This window comes from Zalophus californianus, chromosome 1 (assembly GCF_009762305.2).
Source record: "Zalophus californianus isolate mZalCal1 chromosome 1, mZalCal1.pri.v2, whole genome shotgun sequence".
Classification (NCBI taxonomy): Eukaryota; Metazoa; Chordata; class Mammalia; order Carnivora; family Otariidae; genus Zalophus; species Zalophus californianus.
The window spans coordinates 202,265,487-202,284,121 of NC_045595.1; the positions used below are offsets into that span (position 1 = coordinate 202,265,487).

At 44.8% G+C, this 18,635-nt stretch overlaps 1 protein-coding gene across 10 annotated transcripts in view; it reads right to left on the bottom strand.

Annotated features, from left to right (window-relative positions):
* TIAM1 (TIAM Rac1 associated GEF 1) overlaps positions 1 to 18,635 on the bottom strand; it is a 368,940-nt gene that overhangs the window by 107,010 nt on the left and 243,295 nt on the right. For all 10 annotated transcript variants that reach the window (XM_027584315.2, XM_027584314.2, XM_027584311.2 and 7 more), the window contains 2 exons: positions 7,814 to 8,261; positions 2,686 to 2,858 (listed from right to left, as the gene is read on the bottom strand). In XM_027584315.2, the coding sequence (XP_027440116.1) occupies positions 2,686 to 2,858; positions 7,814 to 8,261 (621 nt within the window). The remainder of the gene's footprint in view (positions 1 to 2,685; positions 2,859 to 7,813; positions 8,262 to 18,635) is intronic.

Consider the following 18,635-nt stretch of genomic DNA (forward strand, 5'->3'; position numbering starts at 1 on the left):
ATAAGATATTCATAAGTTATCCATAGTTCTGGAAATCTAGAAAGTCACATACATGTATAGGACTGTACACACATCCACAAAACCCTGAGAAGGCTCTATGCTCACCCCTCTGGCTGATCTTGAGGCTCTGTGCAAGCAGAGGTGAAGGCTAAGGCAGAGTTGTTACCTAGCTCCCTGACTGCTGAAGACACGGAGATCCTTGGGAAAGACTGGAAGTCTAATTGCTTCCAGGCATCTAAGGAAATCTCTCCAATCATTAGCTGACTACTAAGCTAACTGAGCAGAGGCTTCAGTGGCCACACATGACAAAGAATAAACATTTTATAGATTTCAGGAAAGTCACTTAACAAATAAGCAATAGTGGCAACAATCAACATCAATAAACCCTGGGGGTGAGGGTGGGAAGATCCGGTTTCAAGAGTCACCACATTATATTCTTCAAAATGTAGTTTTCAACCAAGTATGTACGAAACATGCAAAGAAACAACAAAGCATGGCACATACACAAGAAAAGAAGCAGTCAATAGAAACTGTCACTAAGGAAGTTCAGATGGTAGCTTGCTTGACAAAGATATTAAATCAATTATTTTGAATATATCCAAAGAACTAAAGGAAATCATGTCTAAAGAAGAAGTAAAGTATCAGAATGATATCTCACCAAATAGAGAATATCAAGAGAGAAATTTAAAGAAATTTTTTTTCAGAGAACCAAATACAAATTCTGGAGTTGAACTGTAGAATAACTGAAGTGAAAAAATTTTCCACAGGGGCTGGACAACAGGTTTGAACTGGCAAAAAAAAAAGAATCCATGAACTTAAAGTAGGTCAACTGAAATTACCCAGTCCATGAGACAGAACCAAAAAAGAACAAAGAGAGATGAACAGAGTTTCAGTCGCACTTGATGGTACACTTGCACCATCAAGTGCGACGAACATAAACATAATGGAAGCCCCAGAAGGAGAAGAGAGAGATGGACAGGAGGACGACTGGAACAAAGGACAGCCGAAAACTTCCCAAATGTGAATTAGACACAGGCACACACACCCACGCCTGCAAGAAGGTCAATGAATTCCAGATAGAATAAACTGAAAGAAATGAATACTTAGAGACATACCATAAACTGTTTAAATAGAAAGACAAAAAGTAGCAACAGAGAAGCGACTCATTTAATGCACTGGTTTTTAATTTTAAGTAGGCTCCACCCCCAACATGGGGCTTGAACTCCCGACCCTGAGAGTAAGAGTCACATGCTCTGTGGACTGAGCCAGCCAGGTGCCCCGAGAAGCAACTCAACTATACAAGGGATCCTCCTAAGATTCAAAGTTGATTTCTCATCAGAATCCATGGAGGCCAGATGGCAGCACAATAGTATTTTCAAAACACTACAATTAGACTTTCAATCAAGAATTCTATATCCAGCAAAGTTATCCTTCAAAAATGAAGGAGAAATGAAGACATTCCCAGATAGACAAAAGTGTCCTGGCTTGGATGATAAAATACACATATTCACTCTACCCAACTAGTCGCCTGCATGTGTGTATATGGGTGGGGAGTGGCTTGTAGGGTGCTAGAAACTTCTGTTTCCTGACCTAGGAGGTGGTTACGTATTTACTCTGTGATACTTCTTGGAGCAAAACATTTATGTTTTGTACACTCTTCTTTACGTGTTTTATATCACTGATTTAAAGAAAGAAAAAAACAGATGTTTTTGCCTGTTCACAAATAAATGACTACTTTCTTACTTTAATTGCCCAAATGGAAATAACTTACGGCCCAAACCTGGAAACTCGGTGAAATCACCTATTACTCTTTTCCATGCCTTTGATCCAGCTCTGTCTTCTGCATGGAATATTCTGTCCATTTCGCCCAATTCATCCCTATTCACCCTTTAACATTAATGGTCAGGCTTTCCTACCCTACAAAGATCTATCCACGTGTCTTTCCCCCACATCACATGTGAACAATTTGAAGAGTAGGAACTGTGTCAAAATCTTCTTGTTCTCAACAGCACTGTGCAAAGCATGTAGGCAGCATAGAGTAAAAGTGGTAGGAATTCATGCATCATGGAAACACATGAAGGAAGTCTTCCTAACTAACACAACAAAAAGTTCTGGTAGAGTGCACCACAACCAACCAAACCCAAACGATTCCCTACAAAATTAAATGCTAATCCTGAAGTGATTAGCTGGTTAGTATTTTTTAATACAATTAACACTCAAACTTCAAGAACACTGAGTACAAATTTCTGATAAGATGAGGAAGAGAAATTATCTGGGTATAACTAATCATTTCTGGGATGTCATTATTTTACTTTATGAGTAATATTAGAAGAGAACATTATGGTAAAAAATTTTGACAGCTCAAATAATTTCTAAATTAAGGAATTCATCATCTCTTTCTAAGTCTCTACACAAATGGTATTGAGTCTACACTGGCAAACAGGGCAAGTTTCTCGAAGTCCACTCATGCTCTTCCCTGGGCTTCCCTTAGCACACTCTGGGTGAGTTCTCTCATTTCTGAATTCAATGTAAATGTGTATTTTGTCATTGATCGTTCTTGTTTTTATAATGAGCAAAAAGATAAAACCCAGCACTAAAAAGAAAACAGGGTGGGGTACATAGGCAGGAGAGGAAGATATCTGGTTCAGAGGTTTGAAATGCCCTGAAAGGAAGTGCCCAACAAACCTGAAAGAGGAAGGCATCACCCAGGGAATTGCTGAGGCAGAAGACGAAGTCCTTCTTGGGGTGCTCAGGCACAGCCTGCACAATGCTGTTCTCCACCCAGACGGCATGCTTAGGGATGCTGTTGTGGTCTATTCCAGACCTGCCGTCGCTCTCGTAGAAAAAGAGTGTGCACCCTGAGGAAACAAAACAGGGGTCCGCATGAGTGTTCAGTGCTTGTACAATGAGAGGTCGGTGGTGGAAACTAGCACTTCTGTCCTGTCACAAGGAGAGGGCTGCAAATTAAAGCATGTGGAAACCTAGAGAGTAAAGAGAATGAGGCCTTGCTTGTCTTGAAGTCTTGGATGGACTGAGAGAAAAAGACAGAGAGAGCGCATGAGCAGGGGGAGGTGCAGAGGGAGAAGCAAACTCCCCGCTGTGCAGGGAGCCCAATGAGGGACTCGATCCCAGGACCCTGGGATCATGACCTGAGCCGAAGGCAGATGCTTAACCGACTGAGCCACCCAGGTGCCCCAAGAGGCAAAGACTCTTAAAGCACAGTTTCTCAACTCACACGAAACTCCCTCCATGCATGTCCTCAAGTTAAGACCCTCGCTTTCTCTTTTAGAGTGTTTCATTACAGGCATATGGCAGTTTTACGGCTCCTTCGGCCAATGGGGGCTAGAAACCCGGCTCCACGGGTCAGAACTGCAGGTTCCATGGCGTGAGGCCTGACAGTCAGCAGGGAACCACTGGACTCCCTTCCCAATAGCTCACATGATATACAACCAGGCGACACAATTTATTGCGTTTTTTGGCTATGCCCTTGGAGAAAACCATTTATAATATTAGTGTTAGGTATTTTACGGATAAGGAAAGAAATGATAGGTTTTTGATCTCAAATACACCCTCCAAAATGTTCTTCTACAAATAAACCATGTCCCTGTTCCTACTGAAAGAAGAAATGGCATGACACATGCCATATGAAGGCCTGGGGGTGGGGGTTCTGGAAGCCTGGTCCACGCTTAATTGCACTGTGAAACTAATGAGACAGTTACAATAAAAACCTCCCAGAGATTTGTGGCAAGGTGGCCTTAGCAGATACCCTCCATCGTCACCTAAACATAAGACTCACTTTCATAGTAATTACTAGCTGAACATTTACTGCCAACTAATCAAAACCAATTTCAGGGGGAAGCCTGTGTCCAACTTTATGAGCCTTTCTTAACTCTTGTCGGTTTTCAACATCTTAACCACCAGCAAGGGCCACACTTTAAATGTGAATAGCAAAGTCCTTGAAAGTACAATCTACGAGTTTTCATAGAAAGCTACAATACAAGTTTTCATAAAGCAAATTTGCTCCTATGTGATTAGCAATGTGGAATGATGGGGATGGATGGAAAAGTCCCATGAGTTCAAAGGCAACGTCTCCCAGCCCATCATATTTCACATCTGCAGGTTAACAGCTGCTGAGTGCAAATCCCCAAACTCAACTAAATGCCATGTCCACTTGTGTCACAATTTCTCCCTTGGCAGAGTTTCCCAAAAGCTTTCCTTACAAGTCCTGTCGTATGGGCACCTGGGTGGCTCAGTTGGTTAAGCGACTGCCTTCGGCTCAGGTCATGATCCTGGAGTCCCGGGATCGAGTCCCGCATCGGGCTCCCTGCTCAACAGGGAGTCTGCTTCTCCCTCTGACCCTCCCCCCTCTCATGTGCTCTCTCTCTCTCAAATAGATAAATAAAATCTTTAAAAAAAACAAGTCCTGTCATATGGTGCTCCTGAGCTTTATGATTTCTTCATCACTGTCTTGGTCTCAAGAATTCAGGAGTTTCAATTCTTCTTTCTACCTATTCAAGTTATATTTACTTTGTCCTTAAAGGCGAAGTCCCACATTTTCTATAGTATTTATTGTTAAAAAGTAAGATGTTAACTATGTGAGTATTTTTAGCCGGGTATTTAGTTATCTATCTATCTATCTATGTATCTATCTATTTAGTGTTGGGCTAAAAAGTTGCGTACACAGAATTCTGCCCCAACCTTATTCTTCCCATAATCCCTGTTATTTTGAAGGTCTCAGGTCTTTTCAGAAACACATATAACATACTGCAGAATTATCTGTACCTATTTTCACTTCTTAAGCTAGCATAGATTGAGAGATAAATATAGGAAAGAAAATGGAAAGGGGATGCTATTTTCCTCCAAATCGGAGGTTCTTGAAGTGAGGCAATTTTGCCCTTGAGGTCAAAGACACCTGGTGATGTCTGGAGACATTTTTGGTTGTCACTGGGTGTGGGGGGAATGCGGGGAGGTAGGTGCCACTGACATCCAGCAGGTAGAGGACAGGGATGCTGCTAAACATCCCGCTGTGTCCCGGATAGCATCCCCACAACAAAGAATTATCTGGAAAATGTCAATAGTGCCCCCGTTGAGAAATCCTGCTCTAATCTTTAGGACTAACATGACACTAATGATTAGCAGATTCTGAACAGAAAAGGAGCAACACAGCTATACCGTAGGTTGAGGAGAGAGAATGAAGCCTGTGGATAATGAAGAGGAGCCATCCGCAAACCTTGGCATGTACGAACGTTGAACATTTTACAGTCTTCTCAAATTGCTGTTTTTATAATTTTGCAATGTTGGTTTACAATCACCCATGACAGTAGGTGGTTAAAATCGGCTTTTACTCTAACTTTCTGCTTATTTCGGTGTGAAGATTAACATGAAGCAGCAAATCCAGGAAGCGCATCTCCCTGAAAGCAGTCCATTTGCCTTCACCTTCACTTGAACGTCATCTGTATGCTCAATGGTTGCCGAAAGAGATGCCCCAGCGATTAATTCTAAATGAAATCTTTTTTTAAAAAAATTAATTATTCTGTCTAAAGTGGAAGAATCTTTGGAGAAATCTACCTCACAGCTCCCAGGCACTCTGCTTTTTTATTCGATACCCAACGGTTGCCAGGAAAAAGCAGCATGTTCTGCCTCTGAACGGCAAGGACCAGCCCCAAGCAGGTCAGTATATAATGGGAACTCATCAGGATTAAGAAATGAAGGGCTCAGTGGCTCTGTGTTCTGGGCCTGGATCCTGACAGACTGTGTCACTCAAATCTGGGTCACCAAGAACAGGAAGGCTCCCTCCTCTAACAGGCTCTTGGGTTGTTGCTCCAAGATGTCGCACCCTGCCTTCGGGTACCCTTTATTCTCTAAGGCAATGGCAGAAACAAAACAATGCCCTCTTCCACATCCTGAGTAAAAAAATCGCTTAGTTATTGTTAGTCTATGACACTAACACTGGTGTTCTCAAATGTAGTGTAGGAATCACCTGGGAAGCTTGTTTAACACACAAATTCTGGGCCTGTCATGGGCTGAATTATCTTGCCCCAAATTCCTATGTAAAAGTCCTAATCCGGTACCTCAGAATGCGACTGTATTTGGAGTTAGAATCTCTACAAGGGTAATTACAGTAAACTGAGGTCAGAGGAGCGGGCTCTAATCCAATTTGACCACTCTCCTTCTAAGAAGGGGGAATCTGGACACAGACAGGCAGAAGGGGAAGGCCATGGGAAGATACTGGAAGAAGACAGCCATCTAGAAGCCAAGGAGACAGGTGTCACACCAACCCCACTCGCACCTTGATCTGTCCCAGCTTCCAGAATTGTGAAAAGATAAATTTCTTTGGTTAAACCATTCAGTCTGTGGTACTTGGTTATAGTGGCCCTGATACAGGGCAGAAGAATACGCCTTCATTTTTCTGCAGGAATGTGGGCCTGGTGGTGAGCTACCTTGACCACAGGGAATAGATCTGGGAATAGCAGAGCAAGGAGATAGAAGGAACCTGGGACCTGGAAGACTCACAATAACTTCAGATGGTCTACCTCTGATGGACGGGAAGGAAATCAGTTCTATCTCGCTTACCGCATCGTCATTGTGGGTCTCTGTGACATGCAGTGAAACGTTTGGTCTAATTAACAAGCTCCCCTCCTGTCTCACTGACGCACTGAAGCAACACTTGGCACGACCAGTAAGGGAACCAACTACACCTTGCTTGCCCTGCAGGGGTTGACCTGCGCATCACTGTGCAGACTCTATAATGTTCTGTGGCCTCTAGGATTGGATGTTCTCACACCAACAACAGCTAATGAGATTGAGTATCAAATGGTCTAGAGGGTACACCACACCTGGGAAGCCCAGACTTCCTCCTGTGCTTGTCCTTCATGCTTGTTAACCTATTGAACCTGTCCTGCCATATCCTAAACCAGTTTCAAATTTGGCTTGTGCCATAGAAGATCTAAGTGGGCTGGGCTCCAAGTATTCTTTTTAAGACACGGAGCTCACTAATTTGTTACAACTTTTATCCTACTAAGATGTATGTAGACATGCACAATAGTATATACACGTACTTCAAAAGTATGACAATGAATTGCAACATATAAAAGTATTATGCTTTTAATGAAAAGGCAGTGATCTCTCCACATGTGTATGTATCTAAACACACACACATACACACTCTCATATATTCACAGTATGTAACCATAAAACAGTTACTTTGTCACAAACCTAAGATGGTTCAGACATTCTATTAAGCACTAGGCTGAACCTTATGAAATTAGTGATATTCTACCATTTTTAACCTAAAGAAACAGTCATTTCATAGGATCCACATGAATAAGTTTGCCTCCAAAATAGTCATTTTAGGACATACTTCACTAACATGAATGATTAAAAAATTTTTTTTTTCCTTTTAGAACATGTCCCTCAAAACTGTCACGAGAAGCAGCTGTATATACAAGGAAACTCGATGTGCAGTGTTCCTCTGGCTTAACTGTGAACAAGTAAAGAAAACAAAACAGCGCTGGTGCGGAGGGGGACATGAGGAATTACTGAACAATCAAGGATCAGAAAGTTTCAGTTAGGAGAGATGATTACGTTCTAGAGATCTGCTCTACAGTCCACGATAAAGGCACGTACATCTAAAAATGTAAGCAGGGAGATCTCATGCTAAGCATTCTCCTAACAGTGAAACACAGTTGGTTAAAACTGGTATAAAATACAAACACCATGTCATCACAAAACATCCCGTACGCAGGTGCACCACGGCGTGCAAGGTGCGCCATGGCGCATCACGAACAGGGGAAGGGGCGCTCCCTCTCCTTACCTTTCAAGGACACCCAGTAGTGCTTCCACTTCCGCCGGGTGGCCGACTCCACCTTCTTGTTCTTCTTGTGCACCAGGAAGTTCTTGACGGCCAGAGCCCCGGCCTTGCGCACCGTGCCTTGCGCGGCCGTGAGCAGGATGTCCGACTGGCCCGGGGAGCTCAGGGTGCCGCTGCTCTGCTCGTCGCTATGCGCCGAGCCCGCCTCCTCCAGGCTCTCGCTGTTGGTGGTGCTCATCTCCAGCTCCCGCCGGAAATTCTCGTACACCCCCTGGCGGGCCGCATCCCCGGTGGAGCTGCTGCCGCTGTCGCTGCCCACGAAGGCGCGGCCAGTGGGGGGCGAGTAGCTGGAGTTGGTGGCATTGGAGCGTCTGGACAGGAGGTCCGTGTCTGTGGCGGCCCCTTCGATCCCACTGTCCGCAAACTCACTGCCCTCGCCGGCGTTAACATCCTTGGGAGCAGAAAGGGAGAAAAGGAGGACAGCCATCACGCAGAGAAGTAAGCCAGGGACTGTGTAGCCTGCAGAGCTGCAGGGGATCCACAGGGCACTGCTGCTCCTGACCTGTCCCAGACCAATTCCTCCTCAACCCCCGGACCCGCACAAACCGAACTTACCCAAGCACAGTGGCTTGGGTAAAACCATGAAGCCGCCCTGGCATGAATGCCAACAATCTGGAACGTTCAAGAAATATATATTAAAAAACAAGGAACACTTCCAAGGCTTATCATTTATTGGACTTAGATAATTAACTAACTGGCAAGTCAGCTATATATTCTCCCAGGGCCATGCTGAGAGAGCTCAACACCCTTGCCCTCACCAGCCTGCCCAAAACACCGGGAAATTCTGCAGGCTGATTAGCTGTTGCAGGAGTAAAGGGTTACAATGGGTAACAAGGTCTTTGCAGCTACCCTTTCTTATAAATAAATAAATAAATAAATAAATAAATAGCCTGGTTAAGAGTCTGTTTTAGAATGTGGCCACTAAAAAGATAACTAGCGCACCGCCTCACCCACTCACCCAGCAAGGACCCAGCTCCCACGAACAGGCAAGAGTCCTCAGGCTGTAATCAGCTTCACTTCTTGAAAACAAGCAGCCTCTCACTCTGCATAGAGCTAAATAAGTCTGTGGGGCCCACAACTCCAAGGCAGGCTCTCCAATTACCTTGCCCTTTCAAAGCCGGGATGCTAGGAGCCTGAAGCAAGCTACTCACTGCCCCTGGGCCAAGTGACAGCTTAGGGCAACTGCCAACATGCGGGGGTATCGATTCCCAGTTTAAAAACATTTGGAAGTTGCAAAGCACTGTCTCTGCTCTCAAGCTGAACATTTCCGGGATACAGGTCTGTTAAAATCAGAAGCTTAATTACTCTAAAGTGCTACAGGCATATCCATAAACAATAATTAAATAATGGTAGTAATCAAGGAGGGATAATGACAACAATATTGGACAGGCCAGCTCAATGGTCTTATGGATGAGAAATTAGACTGATTTTTCTCAAAGGAAGACAACAGGAACAGGGGTCTGACATAGGAGATGGCAAAGTAATACAGTTTGGGGATTTAACCACTTTTGAGCCTTCAGTCATACAAGCATCCAATTATGGTTCGAAAATGTACAAACAGACTATTCTGAGTTGGCATAAAAATGAGTGCTTTGGGCTCAAATATTTGCTGAGAGGCAATGGGGCAAAATGAACCAAGCCACAAACTGACACGGTCCTGCACAAGGCCCAGATGGGTGCTATGCCCGTATCTCTAAGCATCTCACTTGGTCAATTCAAAGTGAGGGCCTCAAACTTCACTTCACCTTCGTCATGAAGAGATACTAAGTGAACAACTAAAAGATGGGCATAGACAGATGTGACAAGCAAGAGGCGACACAGAAAGACAGATGCTGCATGATTCACTTATATGTAGAATCCAAAAATGTTGAATTCACAGAACAGAGAGTGGGACAGTGGTTGTCAGGGGTGGGGGTGTGGGAAATGGGGAGATGGTGGTCAAAGGGTACCAACTTTCAGTTATAAAGTTAGTAAGTTCTAGGGGCACCTGGGTGGCTCAGTCAGTTAAGGATCTGCCTTTGGCTCAGGTCCTGATCCCAGGGTCCTGGGATCAAGCCCCGCGTCAGGCTCCCTGCTCAGCAGGGAGTCTGCTTCTCCCTCTCCCCCAACTCATGCTCTCTCTCTCAATAAATAAATAAAATAAATAAATAAATAAATAAATAAATAAATAAATAAAATCTTTAAAAAAAGTAAGTTCTAGGAATCTAATGTGCAGCATTGTGGATATAATTAATACTGCACTGTATATTGAAACTTGCTAAGGGAGTAGATCTTAAGTGTTTTCACCATACACACAAAAAAAGGAATTATGCGAGGTGATGGATGTGTTAATTAACTTGATTGTGGTAATCACCTCACAATGTATACATATATTAAATCATTACATTGTGCACCTTCAAAACAAACACATAAAAAACCAACAACAAGGAGAACAGTATGCAAAGGGAGGAAAATGAATAATTTCACAGTAGATGGATCTGGCCAATACTACCTCAGCCAGGTGTTCAAGGTTAACTGGGAGCCCTCCTTATTATCTAACACTGTTCTTAAAAAAAGAAAGAAAAGAAAAAGCAAGGAGGGAAGACAGCAGCAGGAAGTAGTTAAGAGAGCTTTGGGGGACCAACTGCATTTCCGCTGGAGTTCAGATCCATGGGATTTCGAGGGGCTTAAAGAAACTGTGGGTGCGGCTCAGGGGTGCAGCCCCATAACTGCTCATCCCATCACTTTGCCATCTGCCGTCCCACTGGGGTCATGAAGGACCCAGATCCAGTGGGTAAAAATTCTCCATACAGACAGGAAAATATGGTTAAGAACCCCCATTTCTCCCGGCAGGGACATTGACCATGTCAACAAGACAATAAGTAACTTTGCCCCAACGGATGACTGAAGACAACCGTGAGTCGAGGGAGATGAAGAGTGTGTGGATTTCCTAAACATCTGGATTCATTTTCATGTGTCTCAGTCTTTCCCTGGAAGAAACGAAGCATCAGTTACAAGTTCCCCTCTAAAATGCAAAGAGGTGAGAAGCATCTCCATTTAAGACAGGGAGAGAGAAGCTACGCCAGTAACCTCCCTGGTCCATAAGAGAAAAAAACCTCAGAACAAGGGAGAGAATGGACTCCAGGCATCTTGTAATTCCCAGAGCTCTAGAATAGGAGGGAACCTTGCAAAGCCATCCCCTTGATTAATGGCTGAGGATGCTGGGGCTCAGAAAGTCACAAGCCTGGCTGGTGGCCGACTTGGAGTCAGAACCCACCTTTCCAACTATTATATGGCAGCCCCAATGCTCAGTTGTAAGTAGCACCTGGCCAGGTTCTGTCTAAATAGTCAACCCCATGCCTCACCCTTTTTTGTCAACAAGGCCCTTTCCAGGTTTTCCCAGCAAAAGCTAGGGGACTATCTATCTGCCTTGACTTGCCAGGCAAAGAGCTCAAATCTCAAAGTGGAGATAAAGGGCAAGAGGAGATGAAAGAGGAGGGAAACACACACACACACACACACAGACGAGACCGGCCAAACCCTCAAGAGCATGTGTCTTAACAGCCTCTGACTTTCCCACAAACCATTTACCCCTCTACAGAATACCTTAGGGCCTCTATAGAAACTAAGAGTTAAGGCCTCGGTAGACACTCACCTCCTCTCTGCCAGACCTCAACATCTGCTCGTGCTGCTATAATCTTGCCATGGCCCAGGCTCTGTGTGCTCAACTCTGGGATGGCCACTGACCTGAGCAAAGACGTGATTACTCCGGCTAAGAGGCCTGCAGGCAGGCCCTAGCTGAGCTTCCATACCCTTGGAGCACACAACCTGTGTAACCGCTGGGGAATGCTCTGGATCTATTATCCAAGCCGACTCCACCTTGTCTCCACAAGTGGCTAAGCAGGCTCGGTGCTAGACGTCCCCCACTGATATGTCACCCAGCCTGTTGGGAAACATGTGCGTTGCCCAGCCCCAGGCCCGATTTGGTCATGAAGCTTGCGACGTCCCAAATACCCGGAGGCCCTGGGCTCGAGCATCATGGGAAATGAAGACTACCTAACCAGAGGCGCTACTCAACACCAGAACAGTCAACGAGAGGCTCGCATGCACCCGCCATCTCCAACGTTAGTGTGGGAAAGAATCATCTGTAGAACCATCTACCCAAATGCCTAAGTGCCACACGAGAAACGCAAATTTAGAGGGTCTCAGAATCTCTAGTACAAACCAAAGCCAGATACTCTGACACAGAGGTTCTGGGTTCACACTTTGTTTTTTGTTTTTATTTTCATGCCAGTTAGCTAACACACAGTGTTGTGTTAGTTTCAAGCGTACAGCATAGCGATTCCACATTTCCCATACGTCACCCTGTGCTCACTGGATTCACACCATGAAAAGAGCAGACATCCATCCCTCTAAGGCTGCATCCCAAACGCCCATCACTCGCAGATGTCATGCCTATCTCTGCAATGCACCTCCCAACAGCTCAGAAGAAAGGCAGCGCCACTGTGACGAGAACATTCCTGATGGTCATCTTTCCAAGGGGCTCCGCCTCCTCCCCACCGCTCTCTCAAGGACACTTGGCACCTGAGCAAACGGATTCTCCCCATACTCAGAAGCCCCTGAGAACCTCCCCCACTCTTCCCAGCAGCAAGGAATCCAAAAACCAACCCCAGGGAAGCCTCTCACGGGAGCCTCAGTAGCGTCTGTAGCAAATGCGAGGTATGTTCCTTCATACTGAGCGAGGTATCTTAGCACCTGATAGGTCCTGGTATTTAATCACATACTGAGTTCTAATTCAAAAGTCAAAGGAGATCAAGAGAAATGGTAAGACCCTAGCTACACAGAGAAGTATCTCCCAACATGATGCATGACCCAGTTAGAGATTTCCTGGAAATTACTCAAAAGACACTCTCCGTGTTAGAAACACTCCCCTGAAGAGGCTTCCGATTATACACAACATTCATGGGGTAGAGAGGCTCTTTAAAGCCTGGTCTCTCCGGGCACATCCTCCCGAGTCAGATTTTTAGAGCACTCACCAGTTTCCATGGCACTGGCAGATTCCCAGCAGGAAAGTACGCACTTTCCTCCTGGATGCTCAAGTGGACAGCTGTCGCCCAAAGCATGCCACAGCTGCTAGGCAAGAGTGATCAGTCATCAGAGCCGGACCACAAATGCTTACATGAGCTCCGGTGCTAAAACGGAGGAGGCAGGCAGCAAATTTGAAGCCCGTTCTCACTGACTTGGCAAACTGAACGGTCCTGCGGCATGAATGGGGGCTAACAATACATTGTGGCAGGACTCCAGATGTTTTGCTGGGCAACTTACAAATACTCTGAGGAACAGGTTTTCTGTGTTAATGCTAGGAGAACACAGTTTTGAAAAGGTAATAAGCCACAGAGGCCAAGGGCCCTGGGACAGTTCAAGGACAGTAAGATCAATCGGCCATTTGTAGTTGTAAGTCGAATGCAATTAGAAACTATTTCGTTGGTTACTTTAATTTCCCTGATGAATCCCGCTTTGCTTTCATATACCTATATAGAGAAGCTTAACAGAAAGAGTTCACTGACTTTCAGTGGGTTGAGGAAATTCCGACCTGCAGAAGCTCTGCATTAGAACAATTTTTGCCTTGTTAAATTCTAAAACACTCCTCCCCTGATTTATCATGTTCTTATCCCCAAAATTGTTAAGTACCCCCTCCCACACACACGCACACACATGAATACTGTCTGGCTCCCAGTGTTCTCTCCTTGGTATACCTGATATACTCTTAGTATACTCTCCCTTGGTAATCTCAGTATGGTCAATACCAATCCTAGGGAAGTTACTCTAAAAAAAAAAAAAAAAAAAAAAAACACTCTGTGCCTCAGTTTCCCCACCTGTAAAATGGGGATAACAACAGTTATCAACTCTTTAAAACACTCCCTAAGATGCTGTGAAATTGAGTTAGCCCAACAAAGGTTTCTAGAACTGTGCCCAGCACATAGTACCCACTCAAAAGCATTAACTATGATTATTGGCATTTCCACCTTCAGCCTTATTTTCATCTCGGCCCAAGGAGAGACGGCACTGCCTGACCTCACTCACTAGCGCCACTAACATGGAAGGTTGCTGCTGAGGAAACTGGGGAAGACAGGCCGACCAAGGCTGGTGCGAGCCAATGAAATTCCCTTTTAAGGATTTAAACTTCACATTCACAAAACAGCATCATAACCTAAGAAAATGGTGACATTTTCTTTTTTTTTCTTAAGATTTTATTTATTTGACAGAGAGAGCACAAGCACGGGGAGCGGGAGAAGCAGGCTCCCCACTGAGCAAGGAGCCCGACGCAGGGATAGATCCCAGGATCCTGGGATCATGACCTAGCCAAAGGCAGATGCTTAACTGAGCCACCCAGGCGCCCCAAAATGGTGATGTTTTCTACACCGTTGATTAATAACTACTGGGCACTATTATAGTAATTGCCATTCCTGATTTGCTAGAAATATTGCAGTGTTACTTTTCCAACATCATGAGGCTTTTTTTTTTCTCTCTCTCTCGCCAAATGTCCCGTGCCTTTTGGCATTCCGATTTCTGAAGTTTGTAAATTCTACCCACTGGATCTCCCACTATCAGCCCCCTTGCACGTGTCCCAACTCCAGGTGAGGCATTTCTAAAACCCAGCTCTTTTTCCCCCTTCTTCCTTTCCCAAGACAAAATTTCCGTGCCTTTTTATGTTTTCAACACGTCTTCCCTTCTTCTCTAATGATCCCTAAGGGGAGTGACTCAAAATTCCTCTGGACCCGAAGTACTTACTGTTGCTAAAAAGAGAGTCAGAAGTAAGTTGGCAAACTTGAAATGTTGCTTCAGGTAACTCCAGACTGCGGACTGCCAACATCTAAGTTAATGTAATGAGTCATCTTCTCTCTTTTCATCTGTTTTTCTCCGTAGGTGCCTCAAACCTTGTAGTCATTCTTCTCCTCCTCACTACCCACGATATATCGATCACATTGTCCCAAGGGTTCTGGTCTTCCTCTCTCAGAGCCACGCCCGTGGTTCAGCAACAAGCTCTCTTCCCTCATCCTTCCTCAATGCATCCTGCCCATCGCTGCTAGGTAGACCTCCCAGGAGCCATGTGGAAGGCTCCTCAGCCTGCTTGCAAAGCCCCCTGCTGGTGTCCAGCCTTCACACTAGAGCACTGGATGGACCTACCAGTCAGTGCAATGGGAGCGCATGCTCCCAACCGTTCTTGCTTCCAGGAATACTTATCCTTTAAGGCTCAGCTCACGTCCCTCCTTTCCACGACTAAAGATTGTTTTAGTTCTTTCCCTCCTCTGATCGTTGAGCCAACTTCTCTGCAGCATCTTGTTCTCGCGCCCCAACAATGCGCCAGACACACTGGCCTCTTCGCTTTGCCTCAAACACACAGGGCACACTCCCATCTCCCAAATCAATGGCCAAGTCCCTCTCAAGGGAGAGACTGACCTCTCGAGGGGGCCAAGCCTGACCACCCTATCTCGAATTGCCTCCCGCATCCCCCATTGCCTTACTTGCCTTGCCTTGCTCTTCTTTCCATAGCGTGTCAAGTGCTTATTATGCTCATTGTTTTTTTTTTTTGCATACATACCCCCATTTTACCCCCAAACTAGCTCCGTGAGCTCAGGGATCTTTTTCAGTTGACACATCCCAAAGCACTAAGAACAGTGTCTGGCATGGAGTAGGCAAGACACTTCAGAAAAATAAACCCACCTCTGCAAGGCGCCTGGGTGGCTCTGAAAGTGAAGGATCTGCCTTCGGCTCAGGTCATGATCCCGGGGTCCTGGGATGGAGCCCCGTGTTAGGGCTCCCTGCTCTCCCTCTCTCTCTGCCCCTCCTCCCACTTGTGTATGTGTGTATGCACGTGCATGTGCTCTCTCTCAAATGAATAAGATCTTTATTTATAAATAAATTAATTAATTAATTAATCAATAAATAAATTAAAATAAACCCACCTTTGTGTGAATGAACTGCTGTTCATTTTCCACCATAATCTCAAAACAAGGAGAACGGTTTCTCGTGGATCACATTTTAGTTTGATTTAAAGGTTTACTCATTTCCAGGTTCAGCTCACGCTCAACGATGGTTGAGCTGACAAATTAGTCCTGACTGTCAAGCTAAACTTTGCAATCTTCAAGCAATCCAGTTTTATTATGTTGTTTATGGATATAACCAGAGTTAATTTAAATCGTTTTCTTTAACATTTTTTAAAAGTAGAAAAAGTAAGAAAGGCATGATGGGCTGTCCTATGGGCCATATTAGATTATCTGTCAACAGTTGTCCAAAGCAAACTGGATCCAAAGGACGATGAAAAGCCTGGCGGCTGTTTCCTAAGTACTGCCTTGGGCTTCATGGAGGCCCTCTTAGGTCTTCAGAGCAGGCTGGCTGGAAGGGCTCTAAGCTCCCAATTCCAGCCCTTCTTCCTCCTCAGTGATGCTAGGAAACCAGCATTTTTATCAAGGTACACAGATGTTCCCCTCTTCAAGGACTAAACTAAAAATGTGAATTTCGAAGGCCTAAACTTCGCCAGCCTGTATGAGCATAAATGGGCAGCTCTCAGAGTGTGGACCAGGGATCCTCAGATAATTTCAGGGGGCCCTCAGGCCCTCCCTTTTCCAGCTACCTGGCTGAGACCACATTTTCTTCCTAGAGTCCAACCAAAACAGCATATAACGAGAGTGAATACAGAAGCAGACAGGAGACTCCAGGGTCTCCTGTGTGCCAGAGATCATAGAGATTTGCAAAATATAAAATCACACCTCTCTCCTCACTATTTTTTAAAATTTAGAAAATAAAAAAATTTAAATAAACAGTTATTTGCGTGAACATATAATGGACTTATTGGTGCTATTTTAAAATGAATCAACAAGTGGTTGATTCTAGTGTGATAAATATTTATAGCGATAACCCACATAAACAGAAGGCCCTTTGGGAGTCCGCCATACTTTTTACAAGTATAAAGGGGTCTCAAACTACCAACAGAGCCACCCCTCAACTACCTACTCACCTTCCCACTCCCCAAAAGAAGATCCTGGCAAAGAGGCAGATACTCCTGCTGAAAATGGATGGGCTTGCTTTCAAAACAATTATCTCATTGCTTAACTTAGATGCCAGAAAAAGGAAGATCAAGGGGAAAGCAAAAAAGAAGCATCGAACAGTCTGAAGAGAAGGGAAGGAAGAGAGGGTTTTTTTTTTAAAAAATAAATTTTATGTGAAAATATGTTGTTTCACGAAGAATTAACCTGAGGTCATTAACCAAAAGCTTCTAGAGGGACTTTGGGGAACCCATGGAGCCCCTGAAATTGAATGCAGAAGGGTGGTCCATGTGTTTATCTAAGAAAAGGGTCCAAATTTTTCATTCAATTCTCAAAGGAGTCTGTGACCAAAGGTTAAGAATCTCTTGGATGCTGATGTCAGTTTTCAACTCAGGGAACATACTTATTCCTGAGCCATTTAAGCTAAGTATAAAACAAAACAAAATCTAAAAACCAACACCATTTTGCTAGGAACTCAAGATCCTCTTCCGACAATGCTGCACCCCCTTGTTGCTGAAATCATGGACTCTATGACTTGCTTTTCCAAACAAGAAAGCAAGGCTTTCTTCTAAAGCTGCCATGGACACCTCTCTCAGGAACCACTGTGTCGGGCTACGGTAGTGGACATTCTTAGTTCTTTTCAGCCAATCACCTTTTTTCGCTTCTGTACCAGAACTGAGGATTTTGATCTTAAGATCTGAGTTGGACTCTGGGAATAAGGAGGCAGCACAGTGTGGGGGTGTGGGCTTCCGAAGAATGACCCTGGTCAGTGAGTCAGGAGACCTGGATTTTAATCCAGTTGTGACACCCTGTCTCCTCATCTCTTTAGAGACACTCAAAGTGAGGGGGGCTAGACAGAGAGGTGACCTGTGAGCTGGAAATCAGGCTGAAAGGAATGTGTTGGTGGCCCACAGGGGCGAGAAACTCTGATGGATAGCTCTGCCTTACGTCGTTCTGACTCCATACGCTACGGTGTGAAGGATTTCTGGGAACATGGAAGTGATCAGAAATTGCACAAACACACAAACCCATCAACAGTGTCACATCTCCACAAGGGGCTCTGAGTAGGGGCCCCTCGCTGTCTCAAGGCTGTGGTTCCTTGACTCATTCCTGGTTAAGAGCTGCTCCCATTCTTTCATCTCCTAAGTGGATGAATGAAGCTCTCCTCACAAGTCCTGCACACTGGCCCCAAGCCAAAGCTTCCCTTTGAAACACAGAACCTGGCTACAAGACGCTCCATCAGTTGGCGGTTTTCTCTTTCCACCTCACCCACTGGAAGTCTGAGATACAGGAGCGCTGAGCTCTAAAATATGAAGCCAAACTAGTCCCATCACAACTAATAACCATTACTGACTGAGCTTCTACTATGTGCAAGACAGTGTGCCAGGAGCTTCGTACTCACTCCCGTGTGAGACTCACATTAGCCTCATTAAAGAGGCACCAAGATCCATCCAAGTTACATAAGCAACAGAAAACAGGGCTCAGACTGACAAGCTCGGCTCTGCTGCATTTCAGAATGTCTTTACGTGACACCAGGCTGCCCCAACTCTGTCTGTTAACCATGGGAATATTGAGACAGTAAAGTTTAGTCCAAAAGACCAATAATGCACCCACTAAATCAAGGAGCAATCTACTCCATCTTTCTACAGAAATCAATGCAAGTAAACTCTGCTTTAAGTGATATGGGTAAACCCTCCCAACAAGTGAATACCAAACTGACTCTCAACACAAATTTTTAT